Genomic DNA, 21,514 nt, shown 5'->3' with positions numbered 1-21,514 from the left:
TGACGAGCGTCCCCACTCTCCTTTCCTCTTCGGTTCCCCCTGGATGGACGCAGCGCCCTCCAGACGACACCGCCACCCGCGCACTCCCTTCCCGCGCTCTTCCCGGAGCCTACGGAGGCTGCGCGGGCCGTGAGGGCGGGAACCGGAGAACCCGCCGCGCGTGCGCCCTCTGCCGGCACCCAACGGTCTCCCGGGCCGCATGCGCACGCGCCCCACTGCGGGCGCGCGGAGCCGTTGGCGACGTTCCCCGCCCTGCCACTCCCACCCGGGGGCGTGGCTTCCCCCAAGTCGGGGGCGGGCAGAAGGCGGGGACACGCGATGCCCCGCCCCCCTGGTCTTCATTCGAAGCCCCTGGACTCTTCACCGCTGGCCAATTGCAGCCCGCCCTGTCCCTAGCGCCGACCAATGACCGGCGCGCTCGGCCCGCTTCCGGCACCGCGCCTTGCTCTCCCCTTCCCCACGTCTCTACGCGACGGGAGGGGCGCGGGGGAGGGTGGCGGCCTGGGTGACGCGCCGCGGGCCGGGAGCCAATAGGGGGCGGGCTCGGCGCTGATGGACGGAACCAGCGGCCAGTGGCGAGGCGCTGGCCGCACTTCCCGTCGGGGAGAGAGTGTAATATGGCGAAGACCTACGATTACCTGTTCAAGCTGCTGCTGATCGGGGACTCGGGGGTGGGGAAGACCTGTGTCCTGTTCCGCTTCTCCGAGGACGCGTTCAACTCAACTTTCATCTCCACCATAGGTAGCGGGGCCGGGGAGCGGCCGGGGACGCCGGAGGCCCGGGCCGGGCGCGCCCCTGAAGGGCTGGGGCTGAGGGAGCGGCTGGGCCGGACGGATCCAGGGATTAGAGAGGGTCGAGGGGACCGGAGGGGAAAAGAGCAACCGCTTCCACCTCTTTTCGGGGGTTCCCGGGCTATGGGGAAGGGGATAGGAACCAAGGGCCCATTTTACAGATGGGGAGACTGAGGCCCCAACTCTCAGCTTGCTCGTCAGGAAGTACAGGTCTTGGGTTGGGGTTTTGGCGCCGGTCATCTCGTGCCGTCCACACAGCAGCCCTCGAAGCTGTTCTTTTGGGGTCGCCGTCTTACAGAAGTGAAACAGGCTTGGGGAGTTGGCCGTAGGAAGAGGCCTTTGACATCTGACCTTATTAAGCATGTACTGTGCGCTAGCCCCTTTATGTACATTATTACACCCTCCAGTCCTTTGTGTTAGATGCTGTTATGAGCCTCACTGAGGAATTTGAGGCTCGGGGGGGCATGCGACTCACCCAAGGTCACACAGTCTGCAGGTGGCAAGGATGGAATTTGAATCCGTGTGGGTCTAACGCCCAAAATCAAGACTGGACCATTGGATGGGAGCACTCATCCCCAGGGCAAGCCCTCTCCTGCTCTTTCCTCTGTAATATTCAGGGGTTAAGCCCCTCTCCCTGACCCTGTTTCCCCCATGGGTGAATTTCTTCTAGAAGGAATGGCAAGAAAGAGTCTGGAGCCTTTCTCTGCCCGACCTTCCATCCCACTAGAAGGTGATAGCAATGATGACTGACAGCTGCCTGCCCTGGGACCTGTCATCCCCAAGGAGATGCCAGATAAAAACCTGAGTGAGAAACCAAAATCAGCCGCTGCCACAGACAGTGCCGACTTCCCTATCTTGAGGCCCGGGACACCAGTTGTCACTTTGCAGAACAGCCTTTCCCACAAAGCCAGCCCACGTTGTGGCTGAACAGAATTGGCTTGTTGCTTCTCAGTTCTGATATCCACAAAAGTGGAGCTGACTTGTCCCCATGTCACAAAAACAGCCATTGCCCGTGTGAAAACGTTTGACCTGGAAGTAACACCAATCAAATGGAGTGGCCTGTGAGCTATGCAGCCTTGTTCCAGAATAGTCAGCAAGCCCAGGAGTTGATTCTGAATGGGGACAGCCTAGGAACCAGGCTTTGCTTTACCCCCTGTGTAACTCGAGCCCAATAACCTTATCTCCCTGAACCCCACCATGAGCTGCTCATTCGATTCCTGCCCCTCTCCAGGAGCTGCACTTGACAGTTGAGAGAATTGGACTGGAAATGGTCATTCCAGCTTTCCAGGCGCTGGGCGACCCTGAACAAGCACTTAGACTCTGAGCCCTGTTTCTTCAGTTTAGGAGTGATGCTCTCTGCCTTGACCAGTGCCCTGGATGGTTGAGGATCGTAAATGTACAACGAATAAGAGGTTGTTATCGTGGCCGGAGGCGGCCTGGAGGAAGCAGAATTTCTGGCTTCTGCAGTGACAGCATCTCATCCCTGGACCCAGAGGTTTCTGATTCCTCCCCCTCCACCACTCCAGTGTCCAACTTTGGGATAGCGTTTGCATCTCCATGAATCAGGAAGTGATGTTACGTCCTGGCAGGCTGTGGCTTGCTCTCACCCAGACCTCAGTGTCCCAGCGTCGGAAACTTCCTGTTCAGCACAAGCACTAGTGAGATCAGTTTGGAGATTGGATCTTTCTGTTGGTTTCTCATTCTTGTCCAGGAAACCCAGTCTAGCTCTTTAGGGCTCCGAGGAGGCCGGCCTCCACTTCCAGACAAAGACTTGGCTTGGGCAGGGTCGTCTAGGGAGGTACAGGTGGCACTTAAACCCAGAATCCTTCCCTCCCACCTCAGTATTCTGATTACATTTGTAGTTTTCCAGTAGGCCTCTGTCTTCTGAGCAAATTTAATTCATCCTGACCTTGAAGCGATGGCCTCATAATTCTTAGCCTTGTAAAATTTAACACTTCCTAATTAAATCTGGTGTGTTAATGAAACCCAGGAAGAGGTTAGGACAGAGTGATGCTGTGGGGCTTTGCCGATTAAACAGGGCATCTTGATTTCACGTGTCCCTGTGGACCTGGGACAGGAGGTAGGGGATGTTTTAGGAAGGAACAACACTGGGCCGCTTAGTCCTGAAATGCAACTGAATGTGTAAAGGTGATTCTCTACTGGCACTGAGTACACCTCTGGGTTGTCTTTATGGATCAGGGATTAAGTGGCTGTTCATTTCCTGCCCAGCTTTCGTTTTGCCAGAGCCCGTTCTCAAAAGCTGCATCGATCATTGGCGGTGTGAACTTGGCCCGGCGCCCAAGTTCAGAATTGGTTCTTCACAGCCTGGCTCAGCTCCCACGGCTTCCTTGGGGCCCCATTCACTCATACCTTCAGGGAGACACATGGCAGATGTGAACGTGCTCCGTAAACCACACGGCACCCTGTGGCTTTTATTTCTTTCGCCCTGCCATCTTTCCCCAACGCCTGCTGTGTGCCAGCACGGCTGCAGGGGCTGAAGAAATGACTGGGATGAATCAGAGGGAAACCAATGTAACAAGGCCTGTAGTCAAGGTGTGTGTGTGTGGGACTGGGTGATCAGTTTCTAGCAGATACATAGCTGGCCTCTGCCATGCTGAGTTACCGGAGACACAGCCATGAGTAAGACGTCTGAGTCCCTGCTCTCCTGGGGCTTCTGTCCCAGTGGGCACATTTCAGGTGCAGACTGATATTCCCTGTGGTCCCCTGGACAGCTCCTGAGGTGGGCAGCGATGGAATTAACATCCTGTCATCAGTTCTGAGGGCTCAAGCCAGGCTCCCGCCTCCAGGCTTCGAGGGCAAAGATGTAGAACAAACTCGCGGAGGTAAAGGCAGGGTTGGGCTGTTTTCCAAGGGCAACTTTCACCCCAAGATCCGTGGAGCAAATGCACAAACATGCACTGTCAAGGGTGTGCGCCCGAAGAAGGAAAAGAAGCGAGGGGAGAGAGAGTGAGGATGGTCAGGAAGGCTCACCTGGGGAGGTGACTTGAACAGAGGCCTGAGTGAAGGGCCGGGGGAGCCAGGAAGTCATGGAAGGAAGCGGCGTTCCAAGAGAGGGAAGAGCGAGCACGAGAGCCCTGAGTCCAGACTGCGCGCGGCATATTTAGGAAACAGTCGTGGGAGCTGTTTGCCGCGCGGTGGCCAGGCGAGGCAGGACCTTGGCGCACACGCTCAACTGTTCTCACTTCATCCTGGGGCCGAGGGGGTGGCGGAAGCATCTGGAAGGTGTTTTCGGTTGTCGCGGCGTGTGTCAGGCCTTCATTCCTTTTCACGGCCGGGTGGTGGTACGGGTGGGCCACGTTTTGTTCATCTGCCCATCCGTTGGTGGACACGCTGGCAGGTTTGGAACAGAGGTTAGCTTCGTGACATGGTTGAATGTGGTCAGGAAAGCTGGGGAGGGGACTGAGGGGGTAGGAGGCTGAGAGGTCACCCTGGTCTTGGGGAAAGGGGACTACAGCCGACGAGTGGGAGAGGAGGGCAGGGTCAGGAAGGCTTCTTGGAAGGCGACCTTCCAGCAGGTCTGGTGGAGGCTCAGAGGTTGAGCGTCCGACTCTTGCTTTTGGCTCAGGTCACGAACTCATGGTTCGTGGGATCGAGCCCCATGTTGGGCTCTGTGCCGACAGTGTGGAGCCTGCTTGGGATTCTTTCCCTCTCTCTCTGCCCCTCCCCCGTGCACACGTGCATGCACGCTCTCTCTCTCTCTCTCTCTCTTGCAAGCAAATAAACTTGAAAAAATGAAAGGAGAAAGTTTGTTAGGGCGACAGGTGGGCGGCATAGGGACCACCCGCAGAGAAGGAACGGCGTGTGCGAAGGCTGGAGGTTCGTGAGAGCAGTATTGGGGGGCATCCTGGGGCTCCATGCCCTGTGTGTTTGGGAGGGCCTGGTGCTAGGTGGCGGGAGGCGTGGGGCTCTGGCCCTCGAAAGATTCCGTGGAGGCCGACTCCGAGAGGCTGCCTGGTGGGCAGAGGGGACAGAACAAGGCTTTGTCGCCTGAAGGACCTGGGTTTGCCCGCCAGCCTGTGCCACCTGGGGCTTCACTCCTGACAGCTCGGTCTGCCCTCTGAGCCTCAGCTTCCCCTTCCAGGAGAGGAGAAAGTTCTCTCCAGGCGCCTCCAGACTTGTTGTGGGAGCTTCCGAGATCCCAGGTGCCCCAGTACCAGGCAGGTGCTCCGTAACAGGTTGGCAGCGGCTGCCTCAGATGCAGCTTGGGCAGTGGGCTGACCGTGATGTGCCTTTTCTTTCCTTTTCTTTCAGGAATTGACTTTAAAATTAGGACCATAGAGCTCGATGGCAAGAGAATTAAGCTACAGATATGGTAAGAGGCATTGGCGTCCTCCGCCCCTTCACCCAGGGAGTGCTTTGAGCCAGAAGCCTTGGTGCCTCTCTCTTTCCCCCTCCCTGTGACCATGGCCTCCACCTCTTTGTGCCTAGCCATACGCGTGAGGCTTTCTTCCGAAACCCCAGAGACTGGGCTCTGCTGGTTACTGGGGCCTGGAGTCTGTCAGCACCTTCTGGGGACATAGCTGCCAGTCCGGGTTAGCTCAGCATTTCGATGTGGGCACCGCTGGGCCTGGGCTTCCGAGTGGCCTGCTTCCATTGGACTTGGAGCGTACCCTCTGTGCCTGGGCGGTGGTGAAGGCTTTGGGACAACGCCATGCCCCAGCCCAGTGTTTCCTTTTGACCCTATCAGCTCGCTGAAGAAGGCCAGACATCATTTCCTCTTTTCTCCCCCACCCCCGGGGAAGCCCAAGCCTTACTTCTTTTAAATTTTTTTTTTTTTTCAACGTTTATTTATTTTTTTGGGACAGAGAGAGACAGAGCATGAACGGGGGAGGGGCAGAGAGAGAGGGAGACACAGAATCGGAAACAGGCTCCAGGCTCTGAGCCATCAGCCCAGAGCCCAACGCGGGGCTCGAACTCACGGACCGTGAGATCGTGACCTGGCTGAAGTCGGACGCCTAACCGACTGCGCCACCCAGGCGCCACCCAAGCCTTACTTCTTTAGCCCACAGACCTGAAATCCCAGAACTAAAAATAAGCTGAGGCCAGGCCCAGCGGCAAGACCTGTTTTCTATTCCGCTTACCTGGGGCTGACTTCTTGTGATACATGAAATCGGAGAGGTTGTGAGTCCTGTCGCTGACTGGGGTCTGTAGCCCCTCGGAAGTGCCAGGAAGGCTGAGCTCAGATGCTCAGATGGAAGGGGAGTCCCCGCCCTGCAGCCACATCACCCACGGGGAAGTATGAGCCTTGAGCGAAATGAAAGAGAAGTCACATGTGAGAGGGTGGTGAAGTCTCCCTGCCCTAGCGAGCACCTGTGGTGGGAGGGAGTACCGTGAGGGGGGCCACGAAGCCACCTTCCCCGCAGCCCGTCTCCCTCCCCCGAGTCTCAGAGCGTGAGCCTCACTCTGCCTGCCCAGAGCGCCCCCTCGACTCCCGTGGTGTTCGCCTCTGGTCTGACTCCAGAGTGGAAATCTGGATGAGGCCTGACGCCTCGTCAGCTGGTAATCTGCCCATCTCTGGTCTCTGGTCTCTGGCTGCCTCATAAGTTACAAGCCCTAGAAGCATCTCCATCTTTACCACGTGGCTCCCCAGCAGCCTCGGCGCCCGGAGTCCAAGGTGACACGGCGGCAGCTGGCAGAAGTTTCACTTTCCTCTTCTCCTCTCTTCCTACTTCTGCTCTCAGCAGTCTCGATGGGGTCAGTGACTCTCTTAACGCTTCTCTAGACTAGGGCCGTGGTGGAGGATAGAAATGACTGTTCCTAACCACTAACGTCACCTGCCGTTGGTGTCAGAAAGCCAGCCGAGCCCCAGATTGAGGGGCCTCCGTGCAGCCCAGCCATGCAGAACCCTCGCAGGGTCACGAAAGGAACCCCGAATCCAGAGACAAAAGACATGGGGCTTGCCCTGGCCCCGCCACCAATCAGTTAGGCCATGTTTACACCGAGCACTGAATGCCCCCTGTGCCAGGAGCTGGGCTGGGCACGATGTGTCTCACCCAGGTGTCGCCCTGCACCAGCGAGGGAAGACTTGCTCCCTGGCTTCTGCCAAGACAGCAAGCAAGCATGAAGGTACACCCCTCCAGCCATGTGACCGGCCCCTTCCATGCCAGCATGGCCCTGGATTTTCACAGCTGACATCCGATCTCGGCTCTTCTGTGAGCCGGAAACTCTGGGAAGAATCCCCAGGAAACAGAGGTGCAGCAGAGGGGTCATTGGAGGGAATGACTTTACGCCCTATGGGGCAGGTCTTTGACACCCCTGAGTCACCGTTTCCTCCTCTATAAGAGTAGAGGACAAAGGTGCTGTCCCACAGTCGGACAGTGAATTAGGAAACGACCCGCGTCCATCCCGGCTGAGTACCCATTGTTCCCACGGTGATGACGATTCGTGTTTGCTGTCACCACTCTCCCTTCTTCTCCTCTAGGGACACAGCTGGTCAGGAACGGTTTCGGACGATCACAACGGCCTACTACAGGGGCGCAATGGTATGGACTGGTTTTCGTTTCTTTTTTTAAAGTCCACGTGAACATCACTCTCGTGAATGCCCGAACCCGGATGCTTCTGGGGAGTCTGTGCTCGGGCTCCTCCGGGGTCCTCGGTCCCGGGTTAGTTTTAGGAAAAGGCTATGTGCCCTGCCCCCACCCCGACATACATCCTCTTCTGCTTCAGGGACAATGCAGGGTTTAAGGACGGTTAATTCTTTGGGAATGAGGGAAGACAGAGGAAGCCGGTTCTTCTAGGTGAGGTCAGTGAAATTGGAGATAGCATGCCCCAACACTTAGGAGCGCTCACGTGGCCTGTGTCAGTCTCTGTGGAATTTGCTACTGAAAACTTGAACATCATCCAGGAGTTGGCTTGCTCCGGGCAGTTGGCCGTTGTATGGTCCCCCGGGCCAGAGGCAGGGTGCTATCACAGGAAGACTCGTTCCCCATCCCTCAGGTGCTTTTACGGAGCACCTTCTCTAGGCCAGGCCTGAACTAGATGCAGAGGAGGACCCGGAATAGGCCGGGTTCCTGCCCTCCGAGTGGGTCGAGCACATGTGAGGTGTGCACACAGTGGAGCACTCAGGGTCTGGGAGCGGGAGGCAGAGCCTTGGCCCCTGGCTCAGCACCCTGGGTCACCCTCTGAGCTGCATCTCCTTACTTGGAAAGTGGAACAGAGAACAGGACTCCGTTCCGGGCAGCCACGAGGGCGGGTGGCCATCTCCCCGTTTCCGGCGCCTGGTGCACACCCCATCATGTGACCGCATACATGCCTGTTTCCTCTGCAAGACCACAAGCTCTGTGAGGGCAGTGCCACGTCTCGGTCACTGCCGTATGCCCCATGCCTGGGACCACGCTGGGTATGTGGTGGGTATTCAGGAAATACTGGTGGACGGCAGAAATGAATGGAGGCATTGAGAGTATCCCACACAGCTTTTGAAACATAACAGAAACTCAGTCGTGTGCATTGCAACCTTAGCACTCCTCATTAAAATTTATTTGCTAATTTTCTTCTCACCTGGCTGTGCTCTGGTGGGGCAGGGGCCTCGGGGAACCGGGGTCCTGGGGGAGCTTCTGCTGTGTGGCCTCAGGCAGGCCCCCTCCCCATCTGGGCTGAAATAGCCCCCCCACGGCCCCCATTCTCTGAGGCCTTTCGTGTGCCAGCTGCTGGGCCCAGGTCTTGGCCATTAACAGCGGAGCATGGGTGCCACGGTTGTCCACGTTTCACTGACAGGGGACCTAAGGCCTAGCATGGTTCCATGTCCTGCTTCAGTTCACGCAGAGGGGAAATGACTGGGCCAGTGCCGATTGGCTGTCTCCAGTGCCCACATCCTCAGCCAGCCCTTGATGACGCTGGCCTGAGCCAGGGTGTTGGTGGCTTGCAGTCCTAGATTGGATATATATATAGCCTTATAGAACCCATATATAAAGCCAGCGACCACATGTGGCTCTTTGAGTGTAAATTGACGCAAGTAAGAAATCCAGCCCCTTGGTCGCACTTTTTAGGCACCGCAGAGCCACGTGTGGCCAGGGGTGACCTTACTGGATAGCTCAGAGAACATTGCCCCCATCACAGCCATCGCCCTCTCCCTGCATGGTACTAGACTCTTGGGTCCCAAATTTGGGGACATTGGGTGTCCATTGTCCCGTTGGGAGCTTACAAGCTGATAGGGGCAGCCGTGCCCAGTGGGTGCTGGGAACATGGTCACTTGGGGCCCCGAGGAGAGTTTCCACGGAGGACCTGGAATAGGGTGATCCCGTGTTTTCTCGGCACTTCTCTCTCCTGATAGCTCCACCCGCCGCCCCCACCCCTCGGTTGGTGAATATCTGGGACCTTGGAATCTGGAGCATGGGGTGTCAACTTGCTGGTGGTGGCCAGAGCCCTGGGCCACCCGAGGGGCCAGTCCCTGGATAAAAGGGAGGAAAGTTCTCAGGACCTCGTGGCGTTTCTTGCCCTGACGGCCAGAGGCCTCCGCGGTGCTTGACCTAGGGAGTCTGCGCACCGGGATCTCGTACTCGAGCTGGCCTTGGCTGGGGAGTGGCCAACAGCACGGCCTCTACAAGCTCCTGGTTGTCCTGCAGGTGGTCTCCGTTCAGTCTCCCCAAAGGGGGCCCCCAGATGGCCTTCCGGAGGGGTCCTGGCCAGGGCCTCGGTTGTGGCAGGCTGCGAGGCCCCTGCGTGTCTCCTTGGGTTCATGGCGGGGCTTCGGAATTGCAGGGGCTCTCCTGTCCCGTCCCTGAGGTCTTATCACATGTCCTCGCCGCTCTCCACCCAGTGCCCGCAGCCCACGTTCTCACTCTGCAGACTCGGGCAGCCTCAGGGACGTCTTGGCCGGCACCAGCGGTCTCGGATGCAGGGCCGGGCCGTCGGGAGGGGGTGGCCTGAGCACATGGAGTAAGCCAGGCCGGCCCAGGACAGCTGGGGCCCTGTACCTGGAAGGTGGCCCTCGGCGTTACTTGGTGCTGATGAGGGCCCAGGGAGGTTCCTAATGGGAGCTGGTGTGACCAACTTGTTCAGGGTCAGTCTTTCCTGGGCTTGAATCTTTAAGGGCGCTTTTGTGGGCCTCAGTTTGCTCTGTATCAAACAGGGACACGTGTCCTTCGCAGTGACGGCAAGGTCACGGGCCCAGGTGGAGGTGGGTTCACTCTGCAGCTCTTTAGGGACTCCTGCGCTGTCTCCTACCTGCTCACACGTGGGTAACGGACCCTCAGGGGCCTCAGTGCCGCCCAGCCCCACGCTCCAAGCTGGCCCCGTGGGTGGAGTCATTGGAACACACAAGAGTGTCAGGATCAGGCCATCCAGGGTTCAGACCCCAGTTACGCCCTTTACTCTCTCATGGGAAGGGAGGCGGGCCTGGCCGTCCCACACCTCTGGGTCCTCGTCTGCAGAGTGGGGACAGCTGGACCCACCTGTGAGGGCTGTGAGGCTTCAACGAGACCCTACCATAGAACGCGGTGCGCAGTAGGTGCTCGGAGGAGACTCAGGCAGGGTGGGCTGAGTGAAGGGCAGCACTGTGGGCCCTGGGGCCATGGAACATGGGGCTGGGAGGCAGGTGGGACGCCCAGAGCTGCCAGGCCATGGGCACATGTGCCCTGCTGGTGCTCGTCTGCAAGCACGACTGTGGTGGGGTCTGGTCTGCAGGGTGAAGGGTCACCTTGGTGGCGGGGTGGGCAGGACTAGAGCCTGGGCGACCAGGGAGGAGCCGGTCCTAGAGTCCAGCAGAAGGAAGGGCCCCAGGGGTGGAGTGGAGGGAGTTGGCAGGAGGGGTGTCTTGCTGGGGTCTCGGCCACCCCACCTTGCTGGGGCCTCCCCCTCAGCTCGCAGCTTGTCCAGAGCACACGTTTGTGTCCCTTCCCGCCCAGGGCATCATGCTGGTCTATGACATCACCAACGAGAAATCCTTTGACAACATCCGGAACTGGATTCGGAATATTGAGGAGGTAAGGCTTGCGCCCCTCACGTGCAGAGGAACTTCATGCGTGTCCCCACCTCGGTCCCCACCCCAGAGCTCCTCGGATAAGAGATGAGCTCACTGAGGCACAGAGACCCCTAGAAGTCACTTGCCAAGAGATTCATGGCCAGGGATGTACCCGGAATGGGGACCGGAACCCAGGTGGCTGACCCTGCAGACCACACATGGGCCTTGCGTCATCATAGGGTGGCCCTGAGAGCCCATTAATTTCCCCACCGGGGCTGTCAGGTTTGGGCAGTGTCTCAGCCATGAGAGAAGAGATACCTGAGCTCTTGGTCACTGTGAGCATTTGGTGCTTTCTAGAAACGGGAGGTTCCAGGATAGGCATGACCCTTGCATTTGGCAGACAGGCGTTTCAGATTGTACTCTGAGTTTCAGCAGAGCGGGGTGTGAGCTAGTTTGAGCCATATGAGTTCAAGCCAGCAGCTCTTCGACTGCAGCTGGCTGGGAAAGCAGACCTTGAACCCAGGAGGGAAAAGAAGGCAGTTAGCCCCGCCTCCCTGTCCCAAAGCTGGCGTCCCCGCCTTCTGGCTCCCCAGACAGGCTCACCCCAAAGCCTTCTTGGACGACAGCACTTGTGCCTCTCAGTGACTCACCAGGTGGGGTTTCGGGTCTGAGGTACAGCGAGAGGACTTCACCCATCCATAAAGCCACGGCCAAAGGTCACGGCACGGCTGACATCTGTGAGCAGTGGCACCAGGCCGCCATCCTGACAGGCCCACTGTGAGACCTGATGGTCTGCTGGCCGGAGGCCGTGCCCGGGCTGAGGACAAGGAACCACTCCCATTGGTCCTTGTGGAAACTCAGTGTTTGTGGCCAGTGGGCGAGAGGGTCTTGCAGTTAACAGGAAGTTAGGGAGCAGAGCAGTGTTTCACGAGACCTGATCTGAGCTACACGACGAGGTCCCTTTCCATACCCTCGTCCTTCGGGAAGCGTGGAACCTTCCACTGGAGCCCAAGAAAGGGTTGGAGGAGGAGCCCTTTACAAGCATGAGGCAGCTGTGGGGGGCGCCAGGGGATGGGGACACCCCGGGGCTGGCTGCAGTGGGGGGCCATTGCCACCCCAGGCGCTGCCCACTTCCAGAGTCCAAACGGAGCAAGCTGGAGTGGGGCGAAAGGTCCTGGGAGAGCAGCTGGGGCCTCCAGCGGAAGAGGCAGGGAGGGAGGGAGGCGAGCGGGGGTAAATAGCCCAGCCTCGCTTGCCTCCGTAGGCCAGACCCTGCCAGGAGCCCGGGGATGACCTTGGGGCCTGGGTGACACAGCCCGTAGGGAAGCTGTCCTCAGCAGCCAGAGAGCATGTCCTCGGTCAGAGTAGTAGCCAGAACCTGGACTCTGCTCTTGTATTGGCTGTGTGACGTGGGACAGGCCACTCAGCCTCTCTGATCTTCAGCTCGTCCCCTGTACAAGGGTGTGTCAGCAGTCTTGGCCCACCACGCGGATTTTGGGGGACAGACTGTGTGTTGGCCTCTGACCTCTCACCACCTGTCTGCCCTCCCCTTCAGCATGCTTCTGCAGATGTCGAAAAGATGATACTCGGGAACAAGTGTGACGTGAACGACAAGAGACAAGTGTCCAAGGAACGGGGAGAGAAGGTGGGCATGGCCACCGGCGTGGGCCTGGCACCTTGTGGCACAGGGACCTCAGGGTTTTAGGGTTCTCTGCATGGAGGCCTGTTCTGCCCCAGAGGGTCTCCGATTGCTCACTCGCTGAGTGGGCTTTGGGGGAGACTCTCTCACAGTCTCTACAAGCATACAATAACCGGCCAGCCTGGCTTGTACAAGACTGAGGGGGTCTGGGACTCAGGACAAAGGGAGAGTGGAAGGCACTCCCTCCGCTGGGCTTCCGTCTAAAGACTGCACACGCAGCGGCTTCTGGGATGTGCTCTGTGTGCTTCCTTAAGGCATCCGGTTGGAACCTGTGGGACCCACAGGAAGCAGAGGAGAGAGCCGTGGTTTGAGCCACGCCCCCTCCACCCTCCTGCCAGGGATGTTCACCACCTGCTCTCCACTGGGCACTTGAGGGAGCAGCCCAGGAAGTCAGATCCATGGCTTGAGACCCCCCCCCCCCAACTCCTGCCCCTGCATTGCCCCTGGCTCAGGATTTGTGGGGTTCAGGGGTACCTAGTGGCTAACATGCACGTGTGTATCTCCTTTCCACACAGCTCGCCCTGGACTATGGAATCAAGTTCATGGAGACCAGTGCAAAGGCCAACATCAACGTGGAGAACGTGAGTCCTGGGCCCTCCGGGCTGAGGGACAGGCTGCACCCTCTAGGGAGGCTCTACCAGGGGGACCGACCTCAGGCCCTGGGCTGCCTAAGGTCGGTCCCTCATCCGGCTGGCCGCGCGGCACTTTCTAGGCAGTGTGCCAGGCCCCTTGAGGGACTTGCCATGTTCTGACGTCAGCAGGTGCAGGCCCTGGCTGGGCACCTAGGCTGTTACCTCAGTGGTTCTTGGGCAGCCCTGGGGAGCAGGTGCCGTTTTACCAATGGAGAAACGGCCTCAGAGAGTCCCAGCTGACAGGTGCCCAGGCCCAGCTCCACGTGTGTGCCCTCGGCCCTGCCACCCTCACAGACAGGCCCCGGTCAGCAAGCCCAGATGACTGAGCTTTGGCCCGGGCCACCCGCTCTTCTCCGTGTAGCTGATCTGCCGACCTCCATCCCACTGCCCCAGTGGTCTTTCCAAAATGCACCTTCCATGTTGCTCCCAACCTCAGCCCAATACGCCTGGCACAGAAGGCCCTCCCTCACCAGCCCCAGGCGGTGTGTGCCACCCGCAGCTTGGGCCTTGCCCACGACTCTCCATCCCAGGCCACCCGTGCCACACCCTCCTTGCACCCCCTTTCCCCTCAGGGCCCAGCCCAAGTGGCCCCTCACAGGGAGGCCTTCACTGTCCCCCAGACCCTTAGGCCCACCACTTTGGTCTTCCCTAGCACCGAAACCAGCCTTCGCAACAGAATATTCCACGTCACGTGGGCGTTCGTTGAGACCCTGCCTCCCTACCAAGAGGGGCCAGCTCGAGCCTCGTCAAGCATGGGGAGGCAAACCTTTACCTGGCACTGGCCCTCCCAGGCCTCCCTGCTGGCAGGGACCCCACGCGAAGTGTGTTTGGCTAAGAATGGCTTGTCTTTCTCTCTGCCTGGCCCCTGACCTGACCGTCAGAGGTGGGGGCAAAAGTGGACAGAGCACAGGAGTCGGGGGTGGAAAACTGGGCCCTCCTCCTGGATCCTTCTGGCTCTGTCAGTTAGGCACTGGGTGCCTTCAGACAAGTCACTCGACCCCTCTGAACCTCAGTTTCCTCTGTGTCCAGTCAAGGGTGGCCCCATGTCCCAGGTCATTGGCTCAGGGGAGGTGGCGGTCCAGCTTGGCAGGAGTGGCCCAGTGGTGGCAGGAGATGGGGCTGGACAGGTGAGACCCCACCCGGGAAGCCACCCTGACGCCGCTCCCCTGCCCACCCCACTGTCCCGCCACGTCTCCTACACGGGAGTGGCCCAGCACCAGCAGGTCCCTACCCGCTTCCTCCTCCCGCGGCCCTGACAACATCCTTATTCCACAGGCATTTTTCACTCTCGCCAGAGACATCAAAGCAAAAATGGACAAAAAACTGGTGAGTGTATGTGCTTTCTGAATCCTTGCATGGGTCCCTGTTGGAGCCAGCCACCCTTGGCCTCAGTGCTGTGATGCCTCCCCGGGCAGATCCTGCTCTTCGGGGCCCAGCTAGACCCAGCCGAGCATCTCTGGGAAAGGGGCAGGAGTTAGCAGGAGTGGTTTGGGCATCCACAACGGGACACGCTGCTCTGGGGCCCGGAGCTGCTCCGTGACAGGTGCTCCCTACTAAGTTCATGGGCCAGCAGGGGACACGCGGCCCTTGCCGTCCTACCTGGGAGATGGCACGTGTGAGGAGAGAGAGCCTCCTGCAGAAAAGCCCCAGGCAGGCCCAGAGCCACAGTCCGCCACCCCCCCCAGTCCGTGACAAGACGCCCCCTGCCCCCCCCCCCCCCCCCCGCAGGGCTGACAGCCACCAGCTTTCTGTCTTGATGAGTCCACCCCAAGTTCTGCTGGCTGTGACAGTTCTGTGGCCTTCGGTGGGTGCCAGGGCCCTGGGGCCTCTGAGAGGTCCCACCTGGATCCCCCCACATCCTCCCTTTTGTCTGTTTTCTGGCCTTTTTGTTTCATGGTCCCCACTCTCTACAACTACCACTTTCTTTGGTCACATCTACACACTCGAGTTTACGTTGGGTGTGTTCAGCCCCTAAACACTGCTGGGAGTCTTGGCCCGGAGCCCTCCATTCCAGTAGCCCCTGTTTCCTGGCCAGGTGACACCCCTCGCTGTCTGATTCAAGGGCGTGAAGTGAGCTATTCGTTGGCTTGCGTTACATCTGGTCACCCGCGAGTGCGCACATGACACAAAATGCCACTCGGGTAGGTCACGTCTGACTGAAAACATGCCTCCGGAATTCTAAGATGCTGCGAATTCAGTCATAAGGGATGGGATCCATTTAGTGGCAGCCCTTTAGCCAAAACAGGACCGTGTCCACGCAAGCAGACGTACGGCCCGACGACGGCGTGCAGTGTTCCTGTAATTTTGTTTCTCTTCAGCCGGAGTTTGAGTCTAGAGGATCCTTCTGACACTCGCCCCCTGGCGGTGACACTAAGCATCACACTCACTTTTTCCGTAGCCTGTGCTTTCGGCATCGGCCTGTCAACTGCCCCTAGAATGTGCCGTGTCCTTCCAAGGCCCAGACTGTGAAACACGGATGTGCAGCCACACTCCTTGCGTACTCTCTTCACAGTTAAACGCCTTCTCATTCCCTGTCACCTTTGTTCACGCGCAGAGTTGCAGCCTCCACGGCTTCCTATCTGTCTTTTTAATCGAAATGCCACTGACGTTGAACGTTGTGTAAATTTGAGGCTTACAGGACATTGGTTTTAACACGTTGGGAGCTGATACCTCTGTTATCTCACATACTCGCGTACTTATCGTTTCTCTTTTGCGTTGAGAACAATTCAGATCTGGTCTCTTAAGCAACTTTGACTGTAATCGCTGTGCCGTGCATCAGATCTCCAGAACTGTCTATGTGCTAGTTGCAAGTTCGTATCTGTGGTACTCAGACGGCCAGTTCTGCCCACCCCTGCCTCCCCTCCTAGAGCATCAGGGGAAGCCGGGCCCCGCCAGCACCCTCCTCCCGGACCGCTGGTGCTCTCCCGCTCCGCTCAACCCAGCGCTCCTTGCCGCTGAGCACACACTGCGTCCCCACAACCCGTCCGGGCCGCTGCCACCCTCTCCACCTTGTCACCCTGCCGCTTCCCTGCCGTCCACTGCAGGCCTTTTTTTGTTCCTCACATGCCCCACGTTCCTTTAGACTTTCCTCTCCACCGGGGAAAGTGGCTGTCCGGCTTGGCAGGAGTGGCCCAGTGGGCGCCCCCCTCGCACATCCGTGTCCTAAGGCTGCTGGAATGCATTCCCAGAATAAGCTTAGTAGCGTCAACGACACACGAGCATGACGGTTCTGGAGGTCACAAGTCTGAAACGGGTCTCACTGGACTGAGACCAAGGTGTCAGCAGGGGTGCCCTCCCCACAGGGAGGACCCGCCACCTTGCCTTGTCCAGCTTCTAGAAGCCACCACATTCCTTGCCTTGTGAGCCCTTCCTCCGTCTTCCGAGCCAGCCACCCAGCACCTCCCTGACCCTGCTTCCTGCTTCCTTCGTCTCGCTCGTCCTCGACCACGGCTGGAAAGTTTCTCTGCTTTTAAGGAGTCACAGGGTTAGATGGGGCCCACCTGGGTGATCCAGGCCGCTGTCCCCACCCCTCCTCAATCGCGTCTGCAAAGTCTCTGCCACCACGTCTGTGCAGGTTCCAGGAACGAGGGCGTGGACATCTTGGGGGGCAGTTATTCCGCTGACCACAGCCCCTGGACCATCCCCGGCCGCGCTTCCGAGAGGTCTCCGCTCAGACATCGCCATCGAAACGCTTCTCCACCCTTCACCTGTTTTGTCTCATTACTCGCTGCAGTGGAAAGCGCCACTCATTTGATTACCTGTGCGATTTGTCTGCCCCCAGCGGGACCTTTTGTCCTGTTCACCCCTGCCTGCCCAGCGCCCACAAAAGTGCCTAGCACCACATAAGTGCTTGGTAGTTGCCTGAATAAAACTTCAGGTTTTACCTAAGAGCACAAAGGCGAGAAGAAACTAGTCAAAAGGAGACCAAAGCACGCAAACAGTAGAATGGCAGAAAGCAGGGTCTGAGTTCCCAGGGTAGGCAGGGGCCAGCTCGCAGAGGCTTCAAGTGACGGATTTAGGCCACTCCTCAGAAACCTGGGGGAGGTGGATGGGTGTCAGTATGGACTGAGCAGACGAGATCAGAGATTAGGGCTTATGCCACCAGCTGCGGGGCAGAAGGTGGACAAGGGGAGAGGTGGGTCCGAGCCTTGGCACACGGTTACGGGGAGTCCTGTGTGAGTGGCGTTGTGACCTTGAGCCCAGCCTCCCCTCAATCCCAGGAGGCAGTCTTTCCACTGCCCCTGGGCTGCCTCGCCGGGAGGGGCTGAGCACAGATGGATAGATGGATAGAGGGACGGAAGTAGGGAAAGGAGAATGAGATGGGTCAACAAATGGTGGGAAAGTTGTCGAGGAGATGAATGGAACGGGGGATGGGCAGGCGACTGAAAGACTGACAGAATGAGTGGTTGGAAAGGGGGGGAACGCAGCAGATCTGGGGTTTGTAAAAAGCGAGTTGGAAGGGACGGATGAATGGATGGTTGGAAGGTGGCAGAGGTTTGACAAATGGGAGGGGACGGGTGGGTGGATGGACCATCCGGATCCTGGCAGACGGGTGGGTGGTTGGTTCATTGGTCGGTGGGCCGGTTGGTTAAGAGACATAGTGCTGATCCCCAGCCATGACCTTGCAAAACCCTTTGCAATTTCAGGAAGGCAACAGTCCCCAAGGGAGCAGCCAGGGAGTCAAAATCACCCCAGACCAGCAGAAGAGAAGCAGCTTTTTCCGATGTGTTCTTCTGTGAGGAGCACTGCCTTACTCTGAGCCTCGCTCAGCTGAGCTGACTGTGCCTGTCCTGAGCGAGCCCCTCGCTCGGCCGGGGGCCCTCCCCCCCCAACACTCCCTGCCGTGCCGCGGCCACCGGGCCCATGGCCACCAGACACAGTTGAGAAATTGTTGATTTTAGTAACTGTCTGATCTTTTTTCAACTTTGGAGATGGAATGAGTTAAGGATTTGCTATTTTTCTGGTCTGCGGAACGGGCCCTCTCACCACGTGACCAGAGAGGAAGCTGGAGCGGAGCTGTGGCCGCCAACATCAGCCGGCACGGTGGGCCTCTGTCTCCAGGCCTCCCTGCAGCACAACCGAAGCCCCACCGGAAAGCCCGTCCACGTCCCCACCACAGAAGCCAGGCCCCGGAGCCCAGCGACGGTTCCAGGAGTGCTGGGCCCCCACACCCTGAGCGAGGCGACGCATGCCGGGCCCACAAAGCGTCCAGCCAGCACATCTGACGCCTACCTTCTCCTCTTCTGTCAGTTTTGGACAAGTGACAAAAACCATTCTCTTCCCCCCCCCCCCTTTTCTCTTCTTAACTGTCAAGCCAGACCAAAGGGAAGCACAAATTACGGAAATCCTGAGGAAAGAAGCGTGGGGGGAGCCCTTCCTGTTTCACAGCCAGGTGCTGGTCTGCAGTCCAGCCTCGGCCGGCTCCGTGGGCCTCTCTCGGCATTCCCCGCCTGAGCACCGAGGGGACGCCACGCGTGACCCCGAAGACGCAACCAACCACACACGGTCCACCTGTGATTGGGGCATCTGTCTGCCTCTGGGCCCCCGGGCAGCCCCCCCGCCCCCCACCCCCCGCGTCCTCTTCCCTCCTGCTGTCTCCAAACTGGACGTTCTTTCTAGCTGAGATTTTTTATTTTTCCAGATCTGTAGTGCCATGAAGTGATTCCGTCTTTGATTTCCAGTGGCAGACCCAGGTGCTTGGGAGCCCGTGCGCACCTCTGGCCGGACGTGGCCAAGAGCGTGAGGCCGCGCTCGGCGCTGGCCGAGGCCCAAGGCGACAGGCTGGCCGCATAGCAGTCGGAGTTGGTTTTTAGCTGCCGTCACCAGGTTCTCTTGTGACAGCTCTGCCCTCCTGTAGAGACTGCAATTGGACCAGGTAGCCAGGTCGGAGAGGCGTCACCAGGGAGCCTTTATTTTTTTCTTATCCTTCCCCCCCAACTCTCCCCCCCCCCCCGCCCCGCCCCAAGCTGCTGTCAGTCCAAGCCATTGGCGTTGTAGTTTCTTCTTTTTGGAATTAAAACCAACATACCAGCAATAGTCTGCTCTCCCCTGAAATTTCTTAACATGCTCTGTTTACATTGATAAATGCACTTAAGGAAAACAAACAAATTAAAGCTCGTTTTAAAGTTAACGGATTTTTTTTTTTTACAGCTTATCTTAGTTCTTTCCTTAGTTTTAATTTCATCAGTAAAATCATAGATTGGACTAGATCAGCGTTAACGGATTTTTATGTCCACACGTTCCCTGCAGGTACGCAGCTGTGACCAGGTGTTGGGTCCGGGGTCCTCAGGATGCCCGTTAATTTAAAAGACAGTCCTGGGGGCGCCTGGGTGGCTCATCCGGCAAACCGCCCAACCCTTTATTTCGGCTCAGGTCGTCATCTCGCGGTTTGTGAGGTCAAGCCCCAGATCAGGCTCTGCACTGATGGCACGGAGCGTGCTTGGGATTCTCACTCTCCCTCTCTCTCTGGATGGCGCATCTCAGCCTGGGATAGACACATGTCACTGAGGGATCGGCTGCTGTCAGCATCGTGCTCATCATCGTTATTATTAGCATCGCTATTTGTTTTGCTCCCCAAGAGCAGAACCCACTTCTGTTTTTCGCATCTCGTCTCTTAACGGGGCACAAGTCACGTAAATAGCTCACGGCTCTGAGCTGTATTTGCCCCATGATGCTCCATGTCTGCACCTGTTGCCCCCCGCCCCCCGCCGAGTCAGGCTGGGGTCCCGGAACCTCCGTCCTGCCTTAGACCCGGCCTTTTGCTGAGAGAGGAGATTTGATGCAGTGGCAGACAGGGAGAGATGACTCCTCGACTTTTTTCTTTTTTTTTTAATAACGGCTTTATTGAGATCTAATCCACCCACCAAACCGTCCACCCACCGAAGTGCAATTAAGCGGCTTTCAGCGTATTCACAGCGATGTGCCGCCATCCCTGCGGTCCATTTTAACACATTCTCCTCACTCGGTCCCCATGAGCTGTCACTCCCCAGACCCCCTCCTCCAGCCTTCTGGCAACCATTAGTCTTTCTGTCTCTGGATTTGCCTGTTCTGGACACTCCATAGAAACGGGATCGTACGCGATGTGGCCTTTTGTGTCTGGCTTCTTTCACTCAGCATAGTTTTCTAGATCCGTCATGTAGCACATGTGAAGACTGCTTTGCACGGCCGAATAATAATCCGTTGAAAGGATGGACCACGGTTTTTTAATCTAGTCATCTGTTGATGGACATCCGGTTATGTCCACTCTTTGGACACCTCAACTGTTGTCTGTTCCGCGGACGTGCCCGGTTTCTTCCTGCCACCGGGCCTTTGCCCTTGCTGTTCCCACTTGTGCAAGCCTGGCCTGCATGTGGACTTGCGTGACAACCGTCTCCCCGTGGACTGTGGGCTCCAGCAGGGCAGGGACAGTGCCTGTCTTGTCTTCTCCATCCTTAGCATCTAGCATGGTGCCCACAGTTGGGGCTCAGCCAATGTTTGTGGAGAGAATGAATTAACAAATAGAATGAAAGCATTGTGGGACGAATAGAACGGTTGAAAACACAGAAAGCTCAGCGTTGGCAGAGCCTGGCTGTCCCACCCCCGCATGTCCCCAGGGCTGAGAAGGCACTGTGGTCCCTACCCAGAGAGCCACCCCACATGGGGCCATGGAAGTCCTACTCACCAGCTGGGGCCTCGAGTGAAAAGCCCAGAATGTGGCACAAGAGAGGAAGGGGCCTTGGAGTCCCAGCCCCATATCTTGTGGCTGGCTGGTTCTTTCCTGGAAGTCCCTCTAGGGGCCACCTGCCCGTTCATGGTTTTGAGGACTGTGGTCACCAAGGGCTGGGGGTTGATTCTGTTGTGACATGCTCAGGGGAGGCCTTTACTGTGTGTAAGACCACATGCCCCGAGCAGGTCAAGGTAATCAGAATGGAGCCTTCTGTGGTGGGGCCTGAGCTGGCCCGGCTAGAAGTGGCCTGAGACACCCTACGTTTCTGGAGACTGAACTTCGTGCAAATGAGACCCCCATGGCCAGGCTTTTTAAAGTGACAGCGCCTCTAGGACAGGCGCGTGCCCCCCCCCCCACCCCTGGGGCACGAGGTGGGGAGGCCACTGACCCTGGACCAGGGCGATGGGCCCGAGGAGAGGCCCCCAGCTCAGCCCCTTTCTGCCTGAAAGAGGAGAAGGAAGTGGTTTTGCCCATGTGCCGGGGAAGGAGCTGTAGCACACATCCGGGGCTGCCTGACCCGTTCAGCGCTATTTCCTCCACGCAGGGCCCACATTGTGTGTAGGGCTCCCCAGACCGTTGCGGTGTTTTAAAATCAGAAGGAAAAAAAAAATGAATACAATAATAGTGAGCATATAATAACGAATCCAGCCTGGACTCTCTGGGTCTCAGTGCCAACACGGTCATAAAATACCATTTTAGAGACGGTGCTTTGTTTCATTACAGAGGACAGCACAATGTGGCCCCAGCCTGTCCAGGCCTGACGCTGCC

General features: G+C 58.0%; 1 protein-coding gene across 1 annotated transcript; it reads left to right on the top strand.

Annotated features, from left to right (window-relative positions):
• The first annotated feature begins 584 nt into the window (after nt 1-584).
• Nucleotides 585-19,171, top strand: RAB8A (RAB8A, member RAS oncogene family). Its single transcript, XM_025916137.2, has 8 exons — nt 585-741; nt 5,064-5,124; nt 7,234-7,294; nt 10,655-10,732; nt 12,266-12,355; nt 12,925-12,990; nt 14,317-14,367; nt 17,688-19,171. The coding sequence occupies exons 1-8, from the start codon at nt 618-620 to the stop codon at nt 17,778-17,780; spliced, it is 624 nt and encodes a 207-aa protein (XP_025771922.1). The 5' UTR covers nt 585-617; the 3' UTR covers nt 17,781-19,171.
• The last annotated feature ends 2,343 nt before the right edge of the window (nt 19,172-21,514 follow it).

This window comes from Puma concolor, chromosome A2 (assembly GCF_028749965.1).
Source record: "Puma concolor isolate L17-30 chromosome A2, mPumCon1.1.hap2, whole genome shotgun sequence".
NCBI lineage: Eukaryota > Metazoa > Chordata > Mammalia > Carnivora > Felidae > Puma > Puma concolor.
The sequence above is the reverse complement of the archived record's forward strand: the minus strand, read 5'-3'. Positions and strand labels throughout refer to the sequence as shown.